Consider the following 21,762-nt stretch of genomic DNA (forward strand, 5'->3'; position numbering starts at 1 on the left):
TGCATAAAGGTGGTTTCACTGAAGCAGTAGGACAGGACCTGAGGGCAGATAGAGCTGCACTCACGTCATCAGGAGAGGCCCATTATATACTTTCAGGGTAGGAGGGGGTAAAGGATAGAGTTAGACTGTAAGAAATTTGAAGAAAGGTTTCCAGGACCTTGAGAAAGCCAGCTACTGTTGGGGAAAAGTAATTTATTACTCTCTAGGAAAACCTTAGTCTCGAGACCCTTCAGAGGGTCATAACCTTGGGGGATGATTGCCAACGTGTATCCTGGCAGGGAGGGAGATGAAGGGGGTTTTCAAATGACTTTTTGTGTGTTATAGTAGACTTACAGGACCCTGGGTTTCAGGCGAAGATAGTCATCTGCCCTTGGCAAAGTAGTAACATCGAGGCAGCTGAGTTCCAAGAAGAAGGTCACTCTTCCTTTGTCAAGGACTTGTTAGTGGGCCGTAGGTAGTGTGGGAATAGAGTTTTTCTTTGGTCTTTGTTTCCCCCATCATAACTGTGTTTGCCAACCTGAAGTCTCCTCAACCCTGTACTTTTGGGAATTGTAGAGAGGCTATCTCACATAGGCAGGACCAATTATTGCCTCCATATTCAGCCCCTCCTCCCTCCCTCAAGGATGGGGGTGAGGCTGAAATGGCTGAACGTTTAATCATGGATCCGTGTTTTGGTGATCAGCTAATCAGGTGGCTGCCAAGAGTCTTTTTCTTAGAACAAAAGATGTTCCCAGTGCTCTTATCACTTTGGAATTTACAAGGATCTCAGGAGCTCTGTGCCAGGAATCAGAGGCAGAAATGAACATATATTTTCTGCTCTATCACAGGGATCCAGTCGTTGATACTGTTTTTTAAAACTCTGAGGTGAATTTTATAGGAAACCAGACTTGAGAGGTGCTGGAACATTTGCTACATTTATTTCTATGATTTGCCACAGTTGTATCTTTCTAGATTGACTGTCAGGTCATTGAAACTGATTCAGGGATATCCCTAAATGAATATCTGATTTAGTCAGTTTTCTTGACTATCCCACAATACATGATTGCATGCAGAAAGGAACACAAACCTGTCAGAGATTTCACCTTGATTTGGTCGATTTATGTAGATCTAACACCACCTCTGAGCATAAAAGATTTCCCCCACATTATCCTCATTTGTACTCCCTTCCACAATTTCTTCAAACTATGAGTGCCCTAACATATAAATAACTATAGTCGAGTACTAGGTGAGTAAGAGGGAGTAACTGAGTGGTTTAATGAAATTCAGCCTTTTACTAGGTTACTTTCTCCAAGAATCTGCTGAATTGTCCAGGTAATCTAATAAAGTACATAAATCCACTGTGATTACTGATCAGGTTTATCTGTGCCATCTGAAGACCCCTTTCGCCTGAGGATGATGCTGTGTTCCTACATTGGTTCCTACCAAATGTGAACACGGATCCTTTTGTCCACTCCCCCCGCACTTGGCTTGAATACTTTGACACTCTGATGTAAATGTTGTGCTGTGTAAGATCAATACAAATGAAAGCTGCTCTAAATTGGAGGACTCAAGTCCCACGGGAGAAGGTCCCCTACTGGGTATCTACTTTCTCAAGTGCCAGGTTGTCCTGACCTTCTTGTGTCTTCCCACTGAGAGGGGCCTTGAGTATTTAGCACCCTTGGAATCCAGGCTCCTGAAAACTGAAACTTCATATTTCTGTCTTTTTTCTAAGACCTGACATAAAGATGTGGCATAAAGGAAGGGGAGGCCAGCTAGCACAGCGGTTAAAGGAATCGCGTGGTTTGGAAAGAACCATTGTGCACCACAGATAACTGACACACTCATAACTACTTCAGCATGTGGCCTTTCTGATAGGCATTTTGTTTGGCTGCTGCTCAAAGACAGATCAGTCTACAAAGCACTTTGACTTACCCTGGACTGTTAACCCAGTGAGGCTAGTAGTTGGCAAGGAAATGGAAAGGTATGAGGGGTAGCAGAATAGGCCACCCCAAATATTCCTTTTTGGCATAAGAATTATGTTAAGCTGTTTATTGTGAGAAAGTACAGAGGAGAAGTTCTAAAAGCAGAGGAAAGGTAACTCTTTTGTAGGGGAAACTTACATTAGAAAGAGGCCTGTTCAGGGAACTGAACCATGAGATGGGTCACCTTCATCTGAGAGAGTCATCTCCCTGGCAGGGCAAATACTCTTTCCCAAATATTTTCTCCTCTCACCTTTCTCTGAATTGCCTTCCCCCCTTTTGAAGCCCTAGACCCCGATCCTTTCCATAGGATCAGGATGGTCCATAAGACTCAGTTGGCTACTTGCTTTTAAGAATAATGTTTCTGTGGGGCTCCAGTATTATGTACATATTAAAATAGTTTTTGTCCTATTAAGTTGACTTTTTATTAAGGGGTAGGTGTTTTCAGCCAAGAACCTAAAATGGTAAGGAACAATTATTTTTCCTCCCCTGAACCTAGGACCTAAATTCTCAGTCCCAGCCAAATTCTTTTTTTAGTGACTTTATTTATTTGAGAGGCACAGAGGAGAAAGCAAGTACCCAAGAGGGTGGGAGAGGTAGAAGAGGGAAAAACAGGTTCTCCTCTGAGCAGGAAGGCAGAAAAGGCTCAAGGTGACCAAGAGATCATGGCCTGAGGCCATGGCAGGGGCTTAACAGCTTAACCCACTGAGACACCCAAGTGCCCCACCACCAGCCAGACTCTTAATTGCTGTCCTTTAGTGGTTAAATCAACTACGTTTTTGAAACAACATGATTTCTGTGATATTTCAGTGTTCAGGAGGGCAGGATGTTTTCAATTCCCAGCGCTTTTTCTTTTCCCTTGATCTATGCTTTCTCTTCTTGCTTCGCAATAGATCATGGGAGAATTGACTCTATGGCTACAGTGAGTTATTATCAGTAGTACTACTTACATTTAATGCACTATCTGATGACATACAGAAACTAATAGTAAAGATGTACAGTGTATCGGTTGTCAGGGTGAGAACCTGTGTGTGAAATACTGTGCACGTACTATGAGGTGTACTTGTCACCTCCAAACAAGCATGGACCATGGTTTCAAGGGAAATAAGTAAAAGCCTTGAGCATAGTTTGAAGCGATGGAGCACATTCTTGCTCCAAAGTCCCAGGGATGCAGTGGGGGGGGGGGGCGGGGGGGAAGTAGCTGAAACCTTAGGTTGCTGAATAACCTCAAAGTTCGCCTAGGGCCCAGACGGTTCTCCTGAATACATTGGCAAATGCCATCTAGATGGCTCCAGGCTGGCAATGATGTGAAAGACATCCCAAACACACACACTCAAGGTCATTACAATACAACAGAAAGTGATTCTATTGCTGTGAACAAAATACAACAAAGCTTGGCAGAAGTTCCAAGATTATAAAGATGAAGAGGCCTGGGTCTTTCCTGGCCCTCTTGGCTATTGCCTTCCTTCAAAACACACAGAGCTCCAAAGCAGCAAGGAATGCTCTTTGTTTGTGTCCCAAACTCTGGCCTGGCTTCATGGCCCCCTAATTTCCTCACTCCCCTCCTTCTTTCCTCTATGGCAACCATGGAAATCAACAAAGGAAAACAAAAGTCAGAAGAGATCATGGGAAAACCTGCACCGAGTAAGAAGGACCATTATGGAAGGAAACTTTAGTCTTAGTCTAACCCTACAGGAATCAGACAACTGGGAGAGTAGCCTGGCTGACAAGGGTCCCAGGCAACAACGTAGAACCTGTACTGGGAAGTAGTACTGTAGCGGCAGTCAGGATATCTCCCTCCAGTGTGATAGCAGGAAGTCATGTTAATAGGATTTGCACTGTGGTGGCAGTTATTCCCACAAGGCCTGCAGGTCCTGTTGGGCCAACTACAGGTAATAGTCACATTCTGTAAAAAGTCGTGCAGAAAAGGGTTTTGATGTGTATAGTTTCAGTTAATATTGACAAGATGCATTGCACTGTTGCATTGGACAGGACTTGCTCTTAGATTCTGAATCATAAATGTTTGAATGCTGGTGGAGGGTTGAGCCTAGTGACATAATAGATGCATTAGCCCCCATGATACCAACAGCAACAGGAGGAGAGGAAAGGGTACCAGAAGATCTAGCATCATCTCTTCTGTGTAGGAAGAGAGAAGAAAATGAGAGAACAATAGTAATAGAAGTCATAAGAGGAAAATTATCATTCACAACCATTTAGATCTGTTTGTGACTTTTAAGATTTCATTGGACCTTTTCCGGTTGTTTAAACCATCTTCTATCTGACATGAGTCTTACAATTCTGGAAGGAGCTAAAGCCCAGGGAGGAGGAATGTGAGTTAAGATGGCATTTCCTCTGACTGGCAGATCCTATTCTTCTCTTTCCTCTGGGCTTATGCAAAGAGAAACTTGTCTCTTCCCTCCTCCCACCTGGAATATTTCTCCTCCATCTATGTGAGCTGGACCCTCTGGTCATCGTCATGGCTCTACTCTCCACAACCCCCAGGATTCTCCTCTTACCAGGTCTCCAGCTGGGGCTTCTGCTGAGGACAGAGGCTGTGGTTGGTCCCAGGCTCAGAGGCTTTTGTCTGCTGTTCCTCTGCCAGGTATGCCAGCGTGGCCTGCGTGCAACAGGGAAGGGTTCTGAGCCCTAGGAAAGAGGAAAGGGAAACCCAGGGCTTGGAAGATGCCTTTCTTGTGCACAGTGTGGATGAGACCCACACCCTCCAACTCACTGTTTAAAGCCAGTGTCCCTGCAGATGCAGGAAGACCAAGCCTCCTTAAAGGAACAAAGGAGAAGTGATTATTTCCTCAAAGAAGTGTGAGGAAATTATGAATTCCTGGTATGGGTTGAGTGTTTTCCTCCCTGAAACTTTACCATTTTGAGCTCCATGATTTCAGTATTTTAAGAGAAAACACACCACAAATACCTAAGGTTCTCCCAGTCCAGCTTGTCACCTGTGTTTCTGACTGCCTGGCTGTAAATCTGAGCTTCCCCCAACTCCCTTGTTTGTTTCATTACTTTCCTAGAGTGGCACATGGAACTCAAGGAAACTCTGATGGTTTATCAGCTTCTTAAAGGATATGATAAAGGAGACAGATGAGGAGTCAGATAAAAAGATACCTAGGGTAAGGTGGGAGGGTCTTAGTGAAGGAGTTTCTTTCTTCCTGGAGTTGGGGTGCATCATCACCTTCCCAGTATAGACGATATAGGCAAGATGTTAGGGTTTGAAGCCAATAGCCAAGAAAGAATTCTTGAGACATCTTTGGTGCAAAAAGGTGGTTTTTTGAAAGCATGTGGACCTGAGGCACTGAGGGCAGAAAGCTGCATAGAAAGTGGGTCATGAGGAATTAATTGCCCATTGACATAGCTTCAAGATGGGAGGAAGAGAAAGATAGCATAAGTCTCTAAGGAATTTTGGAAGGAAGATGTCCAGGACATCAAGGAGGCTAACTGTTGTTAAGAAAAGGTCATTTGTTACTGTGTAATGGAACCCTAGTCACGAGAACCTTCAGATGTATTTAGGTGAGCCATATGTTTGGGGAATGATTGCCAAGATATATCTTCCAGAGTGAGACAAGGGTAGTTTCCAAGGGAATTTTTAGTGTGAAGGTAGGTGTACAAGATCCTGGGTGGTTGGGATAATGACAAGCTAAGATTGCTTTTTGTCCTTAGTAAACTGTCAACATGTAAGCAGGTCACTTCCCACATGAATGTCACTCTGCCTGTTCCAAGGACTGGTCAATGGGTTGTAGGAAGTATGGAAATTTAAGTTTTCTTTTTCCTACATCACTTGCATCATCACTAGAGATTCAGTCTTGGAGGAGAGTATAGAGGAAAAGCAATCTTTTCCTTCTCTCCTTTCTTCTCAGCTATGGCCTTTATAACATAAGGCAGATTAACAAAAGAAAAACAAACAAGTTTATTGGCATGGATCTCATATATACATGACAGAAATGCAAGGACTGGTGTGAAATATGGTGATGTTGGTGTCCAGGAGTGAATGATCAAGAAAGAACTCTTGAAGCATCTTTGGTACAAAAATGGTGGTTTTTATCAATGAATGTACTACGACAGGACTCGTGGTCAGAAAGAGCTATAATGGGGTGGTGAGGAGTGTCTGACTCTCTACTTTTAAGATGGGGTGGGGTTAGGGGTAGCCAAGTCTCCCAAGAATTTGGAAGTAAGGGTTTTAGGGCCTTGCAGGCCTAGCTGCTGTTAAGATGAGGTCATTCACTAGGGTGTAGTACAACTTGAGTCTTAAGACCCTTCAGATGTCTGTCAGTGGGCCATAGGCTTGAAGGATGATTGCTCACATATAGTTTAACGTAGAAATAAAGGAGTTTCCAAAGGGATTTTTATATGTTAAAGAGCACTTACAAGATTCTGGGGGTTGGGCTAATGTCAGGCTAAGATTACATTTTTTCCTCTAGCAAAGTATTAACATTGAGGAAGCTGAGTTCTTCCAAGAAGAGCTGTCTGCGTGTCCCAAGTACTTGTCCATGGGCTGCATGTTGTAAGGAAATTTAATTATCTTTCTACATTTCCTCTGCCTTTGTTCTTCACATCAGGAAGAGTCATTCAAAGAGGTGAGGAGACCTCAGGCTAACAGACCCTCTTCAGCTAAAAGAAAGGAAGAAGAGTGTGGGGAAGGCAGGCTCCAGGAAGGTAATGAGGGAAAGTATAGTAAACAAAGGTAAGGTTTGTTAAGCAGAGTTAAGTCTGTGCCTTCCTTTTTTTTTTTTTTTTAAAGATTTTATTTATTTATTTGACAGACGGCGATCACAAGTAGGCAGAGAAGCAGGCAGAGAGAGAGAGAGGGAAGCAGGCTCCCTGCTGAGCAGAAAGCCTGATGTCAGGCTTGTTCCCAGGACCCTGGAATCATGACCTGAGCTGAAGGCAGAGGCTTTAACCCACTGAGCCACCCAGGCACCCCAAGTCTGTGCCTTCTTGATTGGTAAGAGTTTCTTGTGGCTTAGAGGCATGTTTATCTTGTTATCAGGCACAGGGAAACACCTTAGGGAATAGATATTTTCTCTATGATGATAAATGTCTCTTATTTGTAAGTGGGTGATTTATAGGCTACTTTCAGAATTTCTCCTTGTCTTCTGTTTCTCAATATAATCAGCTCAAAATCATCTGTTGCCAAAGAACCATCTTTTTAGGTGTTACATTCTGGTCTCCTATAGGAAAGAGTCTGTTGGCCTAACTTGAATCTCCTGACTAACACTTGACTCATTAGAGGGGATTTGAAACCTTGGGATGACCCCACCAATACTGCACAGAAGCAGGGGAAGAATAGTTCCCAAAAGGAAATGAATATGCAGCTATCCAAATGGGGTGGAGGGAGTGGTTGTGTGAAAACCAAAGCAACAGCACAAAGCTGTTATATTAATTGTGTTTAAATCCATTTTCCTACCATATGGTATTCATTACCATCTTTTAAAAATTAATTAATTAATTAATTAATATATTTTTAAACTTTTTAAAAAAATTTCTTTTCAGTGTAACAGAATTCATTGTTTTTGCACCACACCCAGTGCTCCATGCAACGCATGCCCTCATTAACCCCCACCACCTTGTTCCCCCAACCTCCCACCCCCTGCTCCTTCAAAACCCTCAGGTTCTTTTTCAGAGTCCATTGTCTCTCATGGTTCATCTCCCCTTCCAATTTCCCTCAACTTCCTTCTCCTCTCCATCTCCCCTTGTCCTCCATGTTATTTGTTATGCTCCACAAATAAGTGAAACCATATGATAATTGACTCTCTCTCTGCTTGACTTATTTCACCCAGCATCCTCTCTTCCAGTCCCGTCCATGTTGCTACAAAAGTTGGGTATTCATCTTTTCTGATAGAGGCATAATACTCCTAGTGTATATGTACCACATCTTCCTTATCCATTCATCCGTTGAAGGGCATCTTGGTTCTTTCTACAGTTTGGCGACCGTGTCCATTGCTGCTATAAACATTGGAGTACAGATGGCCCTTCTTTTCACTACATCTGTATCTTTGGGGTAAATACCCAGTTCACTACCATCTTTTATCCCATTAATAAAGGGACTTTTTAGAGTTTTTAAAATGTATTGTGAGAACTTACTGTGGGAGACCAGAACAGATGACTGGAATATAAGTATAGGCAACCAGAATACAGTAACACAAACTATGCCACTACATTTTGGTTTTTGTTTCATTTGTTTTTCTGGGGTTCTTTTCCCCCATTTTTTTTAGAGAGATAGTGTGTGAGAGTATGGCGTAGGTGAGAGGGGGGGAGGGAGAGAAAATCCCAAGCAAGCTCCACACTCATGACAGAACTGGATGTGGGGCTCGATCTCATGACCCTGAGATCATGACCTGAGTCAAAACTCAGAGTCAACACTTAACAGACTGAGCCATCCAGGTGCCCCACACCATACATTTTGAGGCAGCTTTTATACGCTGAGAAAAACAATCAATATTCCTCATCTTTATATTGATTAGTGATACAGAACTACTGGTTTAACACTAACCTCTTGTGAATTTGGTTACTACAAGCCATCATCTCCCCAGTATCTGCCCATCCCTAGGTGCACAGAAAATTGCAAAGCTCAGGAGCTGTTCTTGAAAAATGATGACCAACCCAGATTCCTTGGCTACTCATGGGGGCTAGGTGTCTAGGACTAGGAATGCAGCCACCTAACTGAAAATGTTATGATCTTGGCCTTTTCTCCAATTGTTTCAAGACTGGAGTCATTCAACAATACAGGAGGCTAAGGAACACAAGGTACTTTAATGTTCCATATTTCTCCTCCCCATACCTGCTCAAGGCAAAATTATATGAAGTGAAGGATTATCTTTCTCTGTATCACTCTACCCCATTAGCAAACAGAATTCTCATGGACATTATTTGCTTGTGTCCTCAACATTTCCTTCTGCAATTAACTTCCTCTTTCCTCCAACAAATTTAATCTTCAGACCCATTCTTGAAGGTTACCTTTTTACATCCCATATTCACTATATACCTCTGCCTAGTGAAAATGATTATTATCGGAAACCCCATTTCTGCCATGAACTTCTTTCTTTTCTGTTTCTTTTTTTTATTAACATATAATGTATTAGTTCTGCAATTATCTTCTACTTAATATATTATGCCTCGGGAAGCAAAATGCCTTAACCTATCTAAAATGCATGCGTTTCCTTAGAGACATGTTTAAGGAATGAGTCCAATGACACACACCTTCAACCTACACTGTGCACCCATATCCAAGCACCCATATCCAAGCACACTCCATATCACACAACCTGTGTGTGTGACACCTCCACCAATCACACAACATATAACATATGTGAATGTCACACAGGGTAAAGTGACATAATTTATTTAGGGAAGGAAGACCATTCAGGTTCGGTAAGTAAAAGGAGAGTCACAATCAGGAACATGTCTGGTTCAGTAAAACAGAGAAGCCATTTAGAGCTTAATCTTAAAAAACTGTAGGAGCAAATCAGATACATGAGGGCACAGGAATATTTCAGGCAGAGAAACTGTGAGTGGTTTTGATAGGAAACAAGCATGTGATGATGCATAACTCTAAGGAGCTGGAAAATGTTGGCACACAAATGCAAAGGATGGAGTAGCAAGGGCTGTTGACAAAGGCAGGGGCTCCCGCTTGGGAAGTATTGGACACTCTACTGGAACCTCTGGGTATGTGTAGACTTTCTATTTTTTGATGGCTAACAACTGGATATCCTCTATGCCATCGACATATCCATTCATGCCACAGTGGAATTCAATGTAGCTGTAGCTGCTGCGCTCTCTGTAGCTCTTTTGGTTGCCCTCTTGGTAGCACTGGAGTATTTTGAAGGGATGCTGGGCCCATATGTATACATTTCTATAACGGTCTCTCCACTTCCTGAGGCAAATATGCTCGATTTTGTGCCAAAAGGTATAGATGAAGATGTGATAGTTCCTGTCTTGTGGAGCTTCTCTTTCCCTCATGAGATCATTGCATTTGTAGTCGCTGAATTTCCAGCTTGTGCTCAGGTAGTGCTGTTTCATGAATTCCCTCCAGGAAAGGTTCTGGCTGTGTACAAGCAGCCCACCTAGGGGAAACAGCAGGGTCAAGAGAGGGCCTAGGACCTTTAGAGAGGATGCCATCTCAGTCACCAGAGCCACCTGTGGGTCCGCAGGGAAGAAAGAGGAAAGCATTATCTCGACACTGTCATAAGAGTTGACCTGCACCTTAAAATTCCTTTCTTGCCAGTGTAGACACTGGCACCCAACTTTACCATTTTGTTCCCAGGCTTGAAGAGGATAAATCTCATTAGGTAGTTAAATTTATGAGAACTAAAAATATGCTAGAGCCTGACTGAGACAAACACAAAATGGTCAAAAATAGGTGAAGCTTATTTTGAGAATTTCAAATACCTGCTCTCTGGCCTCTCTTCTACCCAAAAAAAGGAACCCCTCACCCTCTAGCTATCTCTATTCAGCAGTCCAGATCAATTCTCTGAAGGGCATGGCTTTAAAAGAAAATGGCATTTTAAGCTTTGTGGCTGTGAAGTGGAAAGTGTTGTCACCACTTAAGTGAATGAGGAAGTTAGGTGAAGACTTGGGTGATATTTTCCAGGCAAGAAGGCTCTGGATCCCTCAAACACCAGTCTACAGTTACATTGATTCTCAAAATAGTGTTTATCTGATCCTGGTTTCCTTAGATAATGTCCCCAAAGCCTTTGTGAAACCTGTTAGCACTTCTGACTGCACACATACTTCTCAGTGGCCATTTATCTCAGTATTGTAATTATAAATCTGCTTGATTTGGTTTCAGAATGCAATAACATAGGAACTCGAGTTTTGAAATATTGTTCTGATCAATCAAGTTCCAAGACTAGAACTGCCCTCACAAGAGCTACTCAGGTCAAAATGAGGGTATAGTGTTGTTTTTAAACAAAAGATTGTTTATGATGAGGAGTCCAGCTGGTTCTGTGCAATCTCTAACCTGGTTCTCAACTCTCTGAGCACTGTGTCCACAAATGTGGTTAGGAATAGGTGCTTCACAGACCTGTGAGAATCTAATGAGATACGTCAGTGAGAGCACTTCTTAGAATGGTGTAGGGACCCAGGACAGCCCCCTCCCCCCAAAATGTGTCCCAGTGGCACATGGATCATTTTAAATTGAACCTACTTGGAAAATAGCTAGTGCAAGGACATTCTGACCCTTTTCTGTCCCCCCCAAACCAGAAATTGAATCTCTCCTATGAATGGTACCCTCCCTGTACTAAGAAATAAAAAGACATTCTTATCACCAGAGATAGGGATTTTACTTTTTTTTTTATTATAATTTTTAAAAGTAAGCTCTAGGCCCAATGTGGGGCTTCAACTTGTAACCCTGAGATCAAGAGTCACATGTTCCTTTAAGTGAGCCAGCCAGGCACCCAAGCAGTTATATGGATCTTAAAGCCAAGAAAGGTATATAAACAAAATTCCTTGCTTTTTACTAATCTTCTACCTCAGCCCTGAATGTGCTTGGAATTCCTTTCTAATTAGCACTCCCAAACACATGTTTTGTCTGTCCTGTCAATTCCTCACAAATCTATTGTCTCATTGTTTAAAGTGTCTAAAAACTGCCTGCCTGCGTCATTTCTTTGGGATCTGAATTTCGTTATTGGGCCTCCATGTGCATGTAATGAAACTTTTTTTTCCCCTCCTATTAAATCCGTCTGGTGTCATCTTAGTCTAAACTGGCTGGAAGAACCTTGAATGATAGAAGGAAATTTTTTTCGTCCTCTATCATGTGAAGTGCTATATCATGTACAGAAGACAGAGGAGGCACATTCACATCTGGGCCACCCTGTACCTGACCCAAACGTCCTACCCAGCTTAGAAGACCAGGATTCAAGCTGCTTCAATGTATTCTGCTTGGGAAGATTGGGGAGGAAGTGGGAATAGGGGTAGACGGGTTGAAGGGAGACACTGTTTCACTGGTATTAATCCTGAGTTGAATTCAGGTCTTTGCTCCTTACAAATTGGATCACTTTCCAACCTTAACTCTCCCATCTAGAAGTTCAGTGAGACACTTTGCAGTGATTCTGGGCCTTTTCCCTCATGCATGTTTAGCACCAGTCCCAGCTGAACTCACCCTGTTCAGATCCAACACTCAGGTGTCACTGGTTGAGGAAATCAATATGTGGGTCTGAAGAGCCGAGAGTCAGGAAGTCTGCAGTTGTGAAAAAGGAATAGTAGTGAGAGGTACAGCACTCCAACTGATTAGTAGCCTGTCAGGGGTGGGGGACAGCCTTCCTAGGTGAACCTGTTCTGTGTCTTCTCATCTAGAACACTTAAGTTCCCTCTGAGAATAGCCTGGAGCAAAGGTGTCTAATATCAAAGACTCCCTTCTGGGTACAGAGGAATGACAAGGCTCTGGGGAGGGGTGACCTGGAGACGGGTAATCTGAACTTATCAGGAAACAATCAGAGATCTAGCTCCTAAAGTCACTTCCCTATAATCTTCTGGGGAAAAGTCCCCAGATGACTAGGGGTTTGTGTCAATGAGAACTTCAGTGGAAAACAAACAAAGAAACAGCAAACAACAAGAACAATAAAACAACTCTCATTTTGTGGACTGTGGAATCTCCATTAAGTGGGGAGAGTATGTAGTCAAAGGTGCAATTTGTGGATAAAGTGGGGTCCCTGAATGTGTTTCCTATCAGTGTACCTAAGCCACCTTTGTTGAGTTTCTCACAGGGCCACCTTACTTTCATATATAGTCATGAAGGGTAGCAGAGTTTGCCACTCCAAATGTTACCTTTGGGCATAAGGATGATTTTGAGCTGGTGATTTTTACGAAACACCAACACAGGAGAAGCTCTGAAACCAGAGTGGAAATAAGCCTTTTTAAAGGAATATTTACATTAATAAAGGAAATTTACATTTCTATGTGTATCTCTGTCTTAGTACCAGAAAGAGGAGCATGAATCTACAAATCACAAGAAGCTGTTATCAATAGAAGGAAGGAAAGAAGAAAGAAAGAAAGAAAGAAAGAAAGAAAGAAAGAAAGAAAGAAAGAAAGTCTTATTTGTGGAGAAGCTATGGACTTAAATATATCTAACAAACATTACCATTGTTTGCTGGGTTTTTCCTGGTAACCTCCATAATTGTCCACCCCACCCTCATTCCAACATCTTCCTATTGTTCTTAGCTGAAGATGGTATTGAAGGTGGTGCCTTCAGCCATTTGGGGACATTTTACTCAGTTTTTCTGGATATCTCCAATATACAGGAGATGTAGGCTCTTTATTTTTCTTGTCTCAATCTCTTTTTTTTTTATTACAGAGGTAATGAAAGAACCTAGAAGTTGTCCACCAAAAATTGTAAGGAGACATACTTAAACAAAAGTGTTTATTTGAGATCAAGAATTGTAATTTGGGGGTATACTAATTACACAACCTAAAGAGTGTCCAACTAGAGAGCAAAGAACAGGGGTTTGTGGGTAGAGAAGAGGAATGCTTTTTTTTTTTTTTTGAAGATTTTATTTAGTATCTTGAGAGAGAGAAGGAGCCTGTCTAAATGAGGGGAGGGGCAGAGTGAGAAGCAGACAAACTACTGCACAGGAAGCCAGACTTGGGCTCCATCCCAGGACCCAAAGGCAGACTCCTAACTGAAAAACCACCCAGGTGCCCTAAGGAGAATGCCTTTGTACTGTATTTACAAAGAATTTTGATGGGTGTTGGTGCCAGAAAAGGAAGATAAACATAATTGGTTGATAAGGCAATCACTATAGAAAAGTCCAACAGATAAGTTAGCAAGAGGCGGGTATTCTGTAGTCATTAGATTCTTTATGGTTTGGCCCAGCTCAAACTTCATGACACCAACCAGTAAGGGTGTGCTTAAGGGCCACCTCCTTAATGACCTCCCTGTTCCATTTTACACAAGTAACTTTTTTTTTGTTTGTTTTGAAGTAAACTCTACCCAGTTCCTGAGGCAGCTCAAACTCATGACCAAAGGTCAAGTCTCATGCTGTTCCATTTGAGGCAGCCAGACAACCTATTAATGACTTTCTTTTCTTTCACCTTTCACAGAGGGTAGAGGGAAATTATCCTTTTCTGTTTTTTAGTCAGAATGTTAAGTTTATACCAGGAACTTCTCTTCAAAGCTTATTAGTAGCAATGCATCCTGATGAATAGTCTCTTGTTTCTCTCTTGGGAAATATGTCAACAGGCTTAGACAGTAAATACTGGTATTTATAGAAACTCATTGGTGTTTCTATACAAAAACTCTGGTGTACCTCAAAACCCAGCTCAAGTCAAGCATTCCTTGATTAACATGGATAGTTATGCATCTGATAGACTGAATGGAGGTTGTGTCATGACCACGTTTTGAAGGGGTTCACATTAGTTTTGTCTTTTCACAATGTCAGCTCTAGTCAATCATGAAGCAAAATTAAATCACAATTAGAAGGCAGGTTCAGGGTTTCAAACTCAATGACATGTGATTCATGCTGGCTTCTTACACAGCGCACAGAGCAGGACACAAGACAAGCCACAGCACAAAGCAGATAATAGAAGGGTGTAGTAAGTTAACGAACCAACCCCGAAGTCAGTCTCTGGGTGTACAGTTGAGATAAGGCCTCAGTTCATGTCCTGGTCAGCTCTGGGCACTCACTGCTTCCTACGATCCAGCAGGGAAGGATCTCAGTTCTGTTTGGAGATCAATGGGGCAGAACGTTTGGGAGCAGCTGCCTTTTTAAGTGGTGAGACATCCAGGACTCAGGTCTGAAGAGTCTGACAGTTTGCTGCCAAATCTTCCCCTTTCTAAAAGGATTTTAGTCTCACCTGATTCAAAAGGAATCAGTCTCAGACCTCTGCACACCTCCTCTGGTTCTGTTTCTAATTAGTTCTGAGATGTCAGTTACCCTGGTCCCAGGGAATATCTCCTAGCTGCAGTTCCTTTAACTTCTTATCATGGCTGATCCAGGCTGCTGAGGGACACAGGGTCCCACTTGACATGAGAGACTCCATTTTGCTCTCTACATTTCACCCCATGATTCCTCATGGGAAACTCTGTAACGGCCATGTACGAATCAAATTTATCTTAAAATAGGATAGCAGTACTAGCTTGGTAACAGAGCAAAACATATTTACACATATTTAGATAATTCAGAGAAAACATATTTAAACATATTTAGGTAATTCAATCAAGTGTTCAATAGAAATCAAACACAATCTATAAAATTAATCTTATAAGATAAAAATCATATCACATCAAACAAGAGGGGTACATTAAATTGAATCAAGCAAACTTAAGTGAGGATTTAAGTCAAAGGACTCCAACTCAAAGTCACATCTAATAAGAAGTAAATTAAGTCTAGGGGCGCCTGGGTGGCTCAGTGGGTTCGGGCCTCTGCCTTTCGCTCAGGTCATGATCCCAGGGTCCTGGGATCGAGCCCCGCATCGGGCTCTCTGCTTGACGGGGAGCCTATTTCCTCCTCTCTCTCTCTCTCTCTGCCTGGCTCTCTCCATACTTGTGATCTCTATCTGTCAAATAAGTAAATAAATAAAAAATCTTTAAAAAAAAGAAGTAAATTAAGTCTAAAAGAAAGAAGACAAGTCAATAGGGTGTCTAACGTCTTACAAGAACTATCTTTTTTTAATCTGTCTCTTTGACTTAGCAAAAAGTAAGCTATACCCAGGGCCTGTTGAAAACTTCCTTGATTTTCTATCAATCCTAATTCTCCTTCTAAGGATCCATTAAATCCCTCTATATATGCAGTGACTGTAAAGTTGTAAACTAGTGGTAAATCCATTATAAGTCCCATAAATCACAGAGCTTTTTTAACCGAGGCGGGTGTAAAATGAGTTCCCTGATCACTTTCTACTATTCCTGGTGCTCCAAAGTGAGCTGCCCATGACTCTGAGCTCCCATTGTTGCATGAGCTGAAGGGCTAGAGGTAGCCATAGCTATCCCTAATCCTGTATACATGTCTATCATGTTAGTGGCATATTTCTGTTGATAGCTGTGATTTAGTGGTCCTACAAAAGTCTACTTGTATAGTGAAATTAGACGTGGTGGGCTTGTACGTGTCTGTTGGTGCAGTGTACCTGCATTTATCGATCATCTGTTTACATGGGAGGCATCCTTGGAATGCTTTTCTTATTTCCTGCCAGCTGACCTTAAGCTTCCTTCAGGGAACCATTTATCTAAGGCATGTGTTCCTGTATGTTCTTTTTATGTATTTCCATAATTGTATGTGAGATTATTTGTCTTTCTGTTGTTTCCTTACTTCTGTGTTATTGGTTTCCCTGCCTTTTCAATGTCAATGGTGTCACTTGAGGTCCCTCCAATTTTCCATCCCTCTCCATTTAATATTATTAGTGGCAATGTGTGTCTCCCTCCTTCTTTATGCCTTTTTAATTTTAATTTCAATCTTTCCTTTGTTTCTATTGTCTTCATGTTTCTTGTCAATGCATCAACCTCATTATTATATTTGGAGATGTCTGTGCTGTCTTGTATGTGCTAACAATTGTGTAACATATGTTTTATTCCCTCGGATGTTATATCTAATTCTTCCCAGTATTCTCTTGACTGTAAGTCTTTGGCATTTATTTTGAAGTCATTTCTTCTTTAAAAAGGTTATGTTCAGTTATTTCACTAAATTATGTATATATATTATTTTATGTATAAAATATTATTATTATTATATATTTATATATATTATTATTATTATTTTATGTATAAAATAATATATACTATTGAATGATAGATTCAATATTATTGAATTATTGAATTATGATTCAACATTATTGAATTATTGAATTATTCCATAATTCAATTGAATTTTGAATATTATTTTATATATAATATATATTATATTATATATATATATATATTTTATTCGTTTATTTGTTTATTTACAGCATAACAGTGTTCATTGTTTTGGCATCACACCCAGTGCTCCATGCAGTACGTGCCCTCCCTATTACCCACCACCTGGTTCCTCAACCTCCCACCCCCACCCCCCTCCCCTTCAAAACCCTTTGGTTGTTTTTCAGAGTCCATAGTCTCTCATGGTTCATCTCCCTTTCCAGTTTCCCTCAACTCCCTTCTCCTCTCCATCTCCCCATGTCCTCCATGTTCTTTGTTATGCTCCACAAATAAGTGAGACCATATGATACTTGACTCTCTCTGCCTGACTTATTTCGCTCAGCATAATCTCTTCCAGTCCCGTCCATGTTGCTACAAAAGTTGGGTATTCATCTTTTCTGATGGAGGCATAATACTCCATTGTGTATATGTACCACATCTTCCTTATCCATTCATCCGTTGAAGGGCATCTTAGTTCTTTCCACAGTTTGGCGATCGTAGCCATTGCTGCAATAAACATTGGGGTACAGATGGCCCTTCTTTTCACTACATCTGTATCTTTGGGGTAAATACCCAGCAGTGCAATTGCAGGGTCATAGGGAAGCTCTATTCTTAATTTCTTCAGGAGTCTCCACACTGTTCTCCAAAGTGGCTGCACTAACTTGCATTCCCACCAACAGTGTAAGAGGGTTCCCCTTTCTCCACATCCTCTCCAACACACGTTGTTTCCTGTCTTGCTAATTTTGGCCATTCTAACTGGTGTTATGTGGTATCTCAATGTTGTTTTAATTTGAATCTCCCTGATGGCTAGTGATGATGAACATTTTTTCATGTGTCTGATAGCCATTTGTATGTCTTCGTTGGAGAAGTGTCTGTTCATATCTTCTGCCCATTTTTTGATATGATTATCTGTTTTGTGTGTGTTGAGTTTGAGGAGTTCTTTATAGATCCTGGATATCAACCTTTTGTCTGTACTGTCATTTGCAAATATCTTCTCCCATTCCGTGGGTTGCCTTTTTGTTTTGTTGACTGTTTCCTTTGCTGTGCAGAAACTTTTGATCTTGATGAAGTCCCAAAAGTTCATTTTTGCTTTTGTTTCCTTGGCCTTTGGAGACATATCTTGAAAGAAGTTGCTGTGGCTGATATCGAAGAGGTTACTGCCAATGTTCTCCTCTAGGATTCTGATAGATTCCTGTCTCACGTTGAGGTCTTTTATCCATTTCGAGTTTATCTTTGTGTACGGTGTAAGAGAATGGTCGAGTTTCATTCTTCTACATATCGCTGTCCAGTTTTCCCATCACCATTTATTGAAGCGACTGTCTTTTTTCCATTGAATATTTTTTCCTGTTTTGTCGAAGATTATTTGACCATAGAGTTGAGGGTCCATATCTGGGCTGCCACTCTGTTCCACTGGTCTATGTGTCTGTTTTTATGCCAGTACCACGCTGTCTTGGTGATCACAGCTTTGTAGTAAAGCTTGAACTTGGGTAACGTGATGCCGCCAGTTTGGTTTTTGTTTTTCAACATTTCCTTAGTAATTTGGGGTCTCCTCTGATTCCATACAAATTTTAGGATTATTTGCTCCAGCTCTTTGAAAAATACTGGTGGAATTTTGATCGGAATGGCATTAAAAGTATAGATTGCTCTAGGCAGTATAGACATTTTAACAATGTTTATTCTTCCAATCCAAGAGCATGGAACAGTCTTCCATCTTTTTGTGTCTTCTTCAGTTTCTTTCATGAGTGTTCTGTAGTTCCTCGAGTACAGGTCCTTTACCTCTTTGGTTAGGTTTATTCCCAGGTATCTTATGGTTCTTGGTGCTATAGTAAATGGAATCGTTTCTCTAATTTCCCTTTCTGTATTTTCTTTGTTAGTGTATAAGAAAGCCACTGATTTCTGTACATTGACTTTGTATCCTGCCATGTTACTGAATTGCTGTATGAGTTCTAGTAGTTTGGGGGTGGAGTCTTTGGGGTTTTCCATATAAAGAATCATGTCATCTGCGAAGAGAGAGAGTTTGACTTCTTCCTTGCCAATTTGGATACATTTTATTTCTCTTTGTTGTCTGATTGCCGTTGCTAGAACTTCTAATACTATGTTGAACAAGAGTGGTGAGAGTGGGCATCCTTGTCGTGTTCCTGATCTCAACAGGAAGGCTGCAAGCTTTTTCCCATTGAGGATGATATTTGCTGTGGGTCTTTCATAGATAGATTTTATGAAGTTCAGGAATGTTCCCTCTATCCCTATACTTTGAAGCGTTTTCATCAGGAATGGATGCTGGATTTTGTCAAATGCTTTTTCTGCATCAATTGAGAGGACCATGTGGTTTAGTCTCTCTATATGTGTAAATATGTATGTGTATGTGTGTGTGTGTGTGTGTGTGTGTGTGTGTGTGTGTGTGTATCCCTGAGATCATGACCTGAGCTGAAACCAAGAGTCAGATGCTCAACCAACTAAGGCACTCAGCTGCTCCCTCAATGTATTTCTGTACAGAGGTATCTGTGAAATCCCCAATACCTTTGGTAGGCATCAAATATACAGGTGACATAAGAGCAGAGTACACGTAAACTTTATTCATGGTATCCACACCTGAGAAAAGTAGCCAATCTATGACTAGAGACTGAAATAGATGAATGTCTCATACCATTGCTGGTTTTCTTGGGACTCATATAAACCATGCCTTTATACCCTCTGTGATGAGCTGTATTGTGTTCTCCCAGAGTTTATATGTTGGAGCCTAGGATTTCAGAAATGTGAGTGTATCTCAGCATGTGACTATATTTGAAAATAAGGCTCTTAAAGAAATGATGAAGTTAAAATGACACCCTTAGGGTGGTCTCTAATCCAATGTGCCTAGTCTGTTTACAAGAAAAGGAAATGTGAATTTACAGATGTGTGATAGCGCACATGTACAGAGAAAAGACCCTGTAAGGGCACCTCAGGAGGGCAGCCTTCTTCCATCCATGGAAAGAGGCTCAGAAGAAACCATACCTGCCAAAGCTGTGATTTTGGACTTCTGGCTTCCAAAACTGTGAGAAAACACATCTCTGTTGCTGAAGTCACATGGTCTGTGGTAGTTGTTATAGCAGATTTAGCAAACTGATAAACACTGTCACCAATTCTTCCAGTCCTCTTGAATTACATCTTTTATTTCTTGGATCAGTGCTCAGTGTGCCGCCATGATATAACCCAGTCCCTGACCCAGCTCATTCCACCCGACATCCCAGACTAGAGCCCTAGATCTTAGAGTTAGTGAGGACAGAAGGGAAGGCTCCATGCTATCCCTCTTCATCCCAGGAACGGGAACAGGTTGATGAGACTCACTTTTATTCTGCCAAGGTGCCATAGTTTGGGATAGCACACCTGAATCCCTTCCATACTAAAAATCAACAGATGTGCCAAGAGAATTTAAAGAGAGCCATCCTATGTTAATGCGTCTAAAGACTCAGTATTATTAAGATGTGGATTTACCCCAAATTGATGTATAGATTCCACTTAACCCTAATCAAAATCACTGGAGGATTAGCTAATTCTAAAATCATATGGAAATGCAAAGAGGAGCACCTGGGTGGCTCAGTGGGTTAAGCCTCTGCCTTTGGCTCAGGTCATGATCTCAGGGTCCTGGGATTGAGCCCCACAACTCCCTGCTGAGCAGAGAGCCTGTTCCCCCCCCCCACCGCCTGCCTCTTGGCCTACTTGTGATCTCTGTCTGTCAAATAAATAAATAAATAAATAAATAAATAAAATCTTAAAAAAAAAGAAAGAAAGGCAAAGAACCTAGAACTGCCAAAAAACTTTTTTGTTTGAAGATTTTATTTTTAAGTAATCTCTATATCCAAGGTAGGAGTCAAATTCACAACCCCAAGAACAAGAGTCCAATGCTCTATCCATTGAGTCAACCTAGCACCCCTAGATGAGCCAAAACAACTTTAAGAAGAGCAAATTTGAAAGGTAAATTCCTCTTCAGAATATGCTCTAGATGAAGTACAAATGTAAAAATAGAACCGTATACACTCTAAATTTATGCATTCATCTCAGAAGAGTTAGGAGGAATGAGAATGGAGAGAGGCATAAAGAGGACTCCAGAGTTTTTATATTTTCTTTATTTTAAAAAATGCTAAGTAAATGAAAAACAATATTTATTAGTGTTGAGTACTATATATTGGCTTGTATTGATCTACATTGCTTAAATTTTGAAAAGTAATTAATCACCTTAAACATGAAATGAGCCCATGAGAGGACAAGGGAAGGACTTAATAAAACCCACCTAGAAGTATGAGGAACTCCAGAAGAATCCCCATCCCCCTGAGCTTAGTTTCTCCTCTCCTGTGAAACTTTCTAGCCCCTCTTATGCCACCCTCACACTGGGCCACAAATGTGGATAAACAACACTTCCTTTGTTTCTGTTAGCACTGTCTAGATAGTACGGCATTTTCAAAAATAACTTTACAAATCGAAAAGATGACTTACAGAAAAAAAGGATTCATACTAGGAAATTAATCAATCAAAACAGGTTTAGATTGTGTACTCCCCACCTTTTCCCATGGAAGTAGCTAAGGCGTCTGTCTAAGATAGGAGGTCAGGCTGTCAGAGCAGCACCATGCTCTTACTGGTCCCACATCTTCTAATCAATATAAATTTTCTTTTGTTCTTTAAAAGTACAATGTCATCTGATCCAAAAGTCAAATTCTATTTCCACATAGTGGTGGTAGGTGACATGATTTGAATTGTGTCCTTAGCTCATTTTCTCTGAGAACTGTGACATCTTTAAACCAGGGCTCACCCTCTTGGAATGAGATCTGGCCTTAGGATGCCAACGGAGCCACAGGTCCTGAAGCTCCTCAGAACTTCCCATGCTGGGAGGAAAGGCAGAAGGTCAGGAAAGCCTGGAAGAGGAGACACAGGTTGGGAGCAAGTGTGGTCTCAGTCCAGGCCCTGCTGGCTTTGGTCAACTCCCACCACTACAGGCAGACTTTT

The 21,762-nt window shown here is 41.3% G+C and overlaps 1 protein-coding gene across 1 annotated transcript; it reads right to left on the reverse strand.

Moving 5' to 3' along the window:
- Window positions 1-9,304: 9,304 nt before the first annotated feature.
- LOC123944206 (epididymal secretory protein E3-beta-like) lies at window positions 9,305-14,733 on the reverse strand. The gene is made up of 3 exons (XM_046009097.1): window positions 14,514-14,733; window positions 12,067-12,144; window positions 9,305-10,103 (listed from the first exon to the last, which is right to left on the reverse strand). Exon 3 carries the CDS (start codon window positions 10,083-10,085, stop codon window positions 9,648-9,650), a length of 438 nt encoding a protein of 145 aa, XP_045865053.1. The 5' UTR covers window positions 10,086-10,103; window positions 12,067-12,144; window positions 14,514-14,733; the 3' UTR covers window positions 9,305-9,647.
- Between the last annotated feature and the right edge of the window lie 7,029 nt (window positions 14,734-21,762).

This window comes from Meles meles, chromosome 6, assembly GCF_922984935.1.
Source record: "Meles meles chromosome 6, mMelMel3.1 paternal haplotype, whole genome shotgun sequence".
In the NCBI taxonomy this organism is placed as follows: domain Eukaryota; kingdom Metazoa; phylum Chordata; class Mammalia; order Carnivora; family Mustelidae; genus Meles; species Meles meles.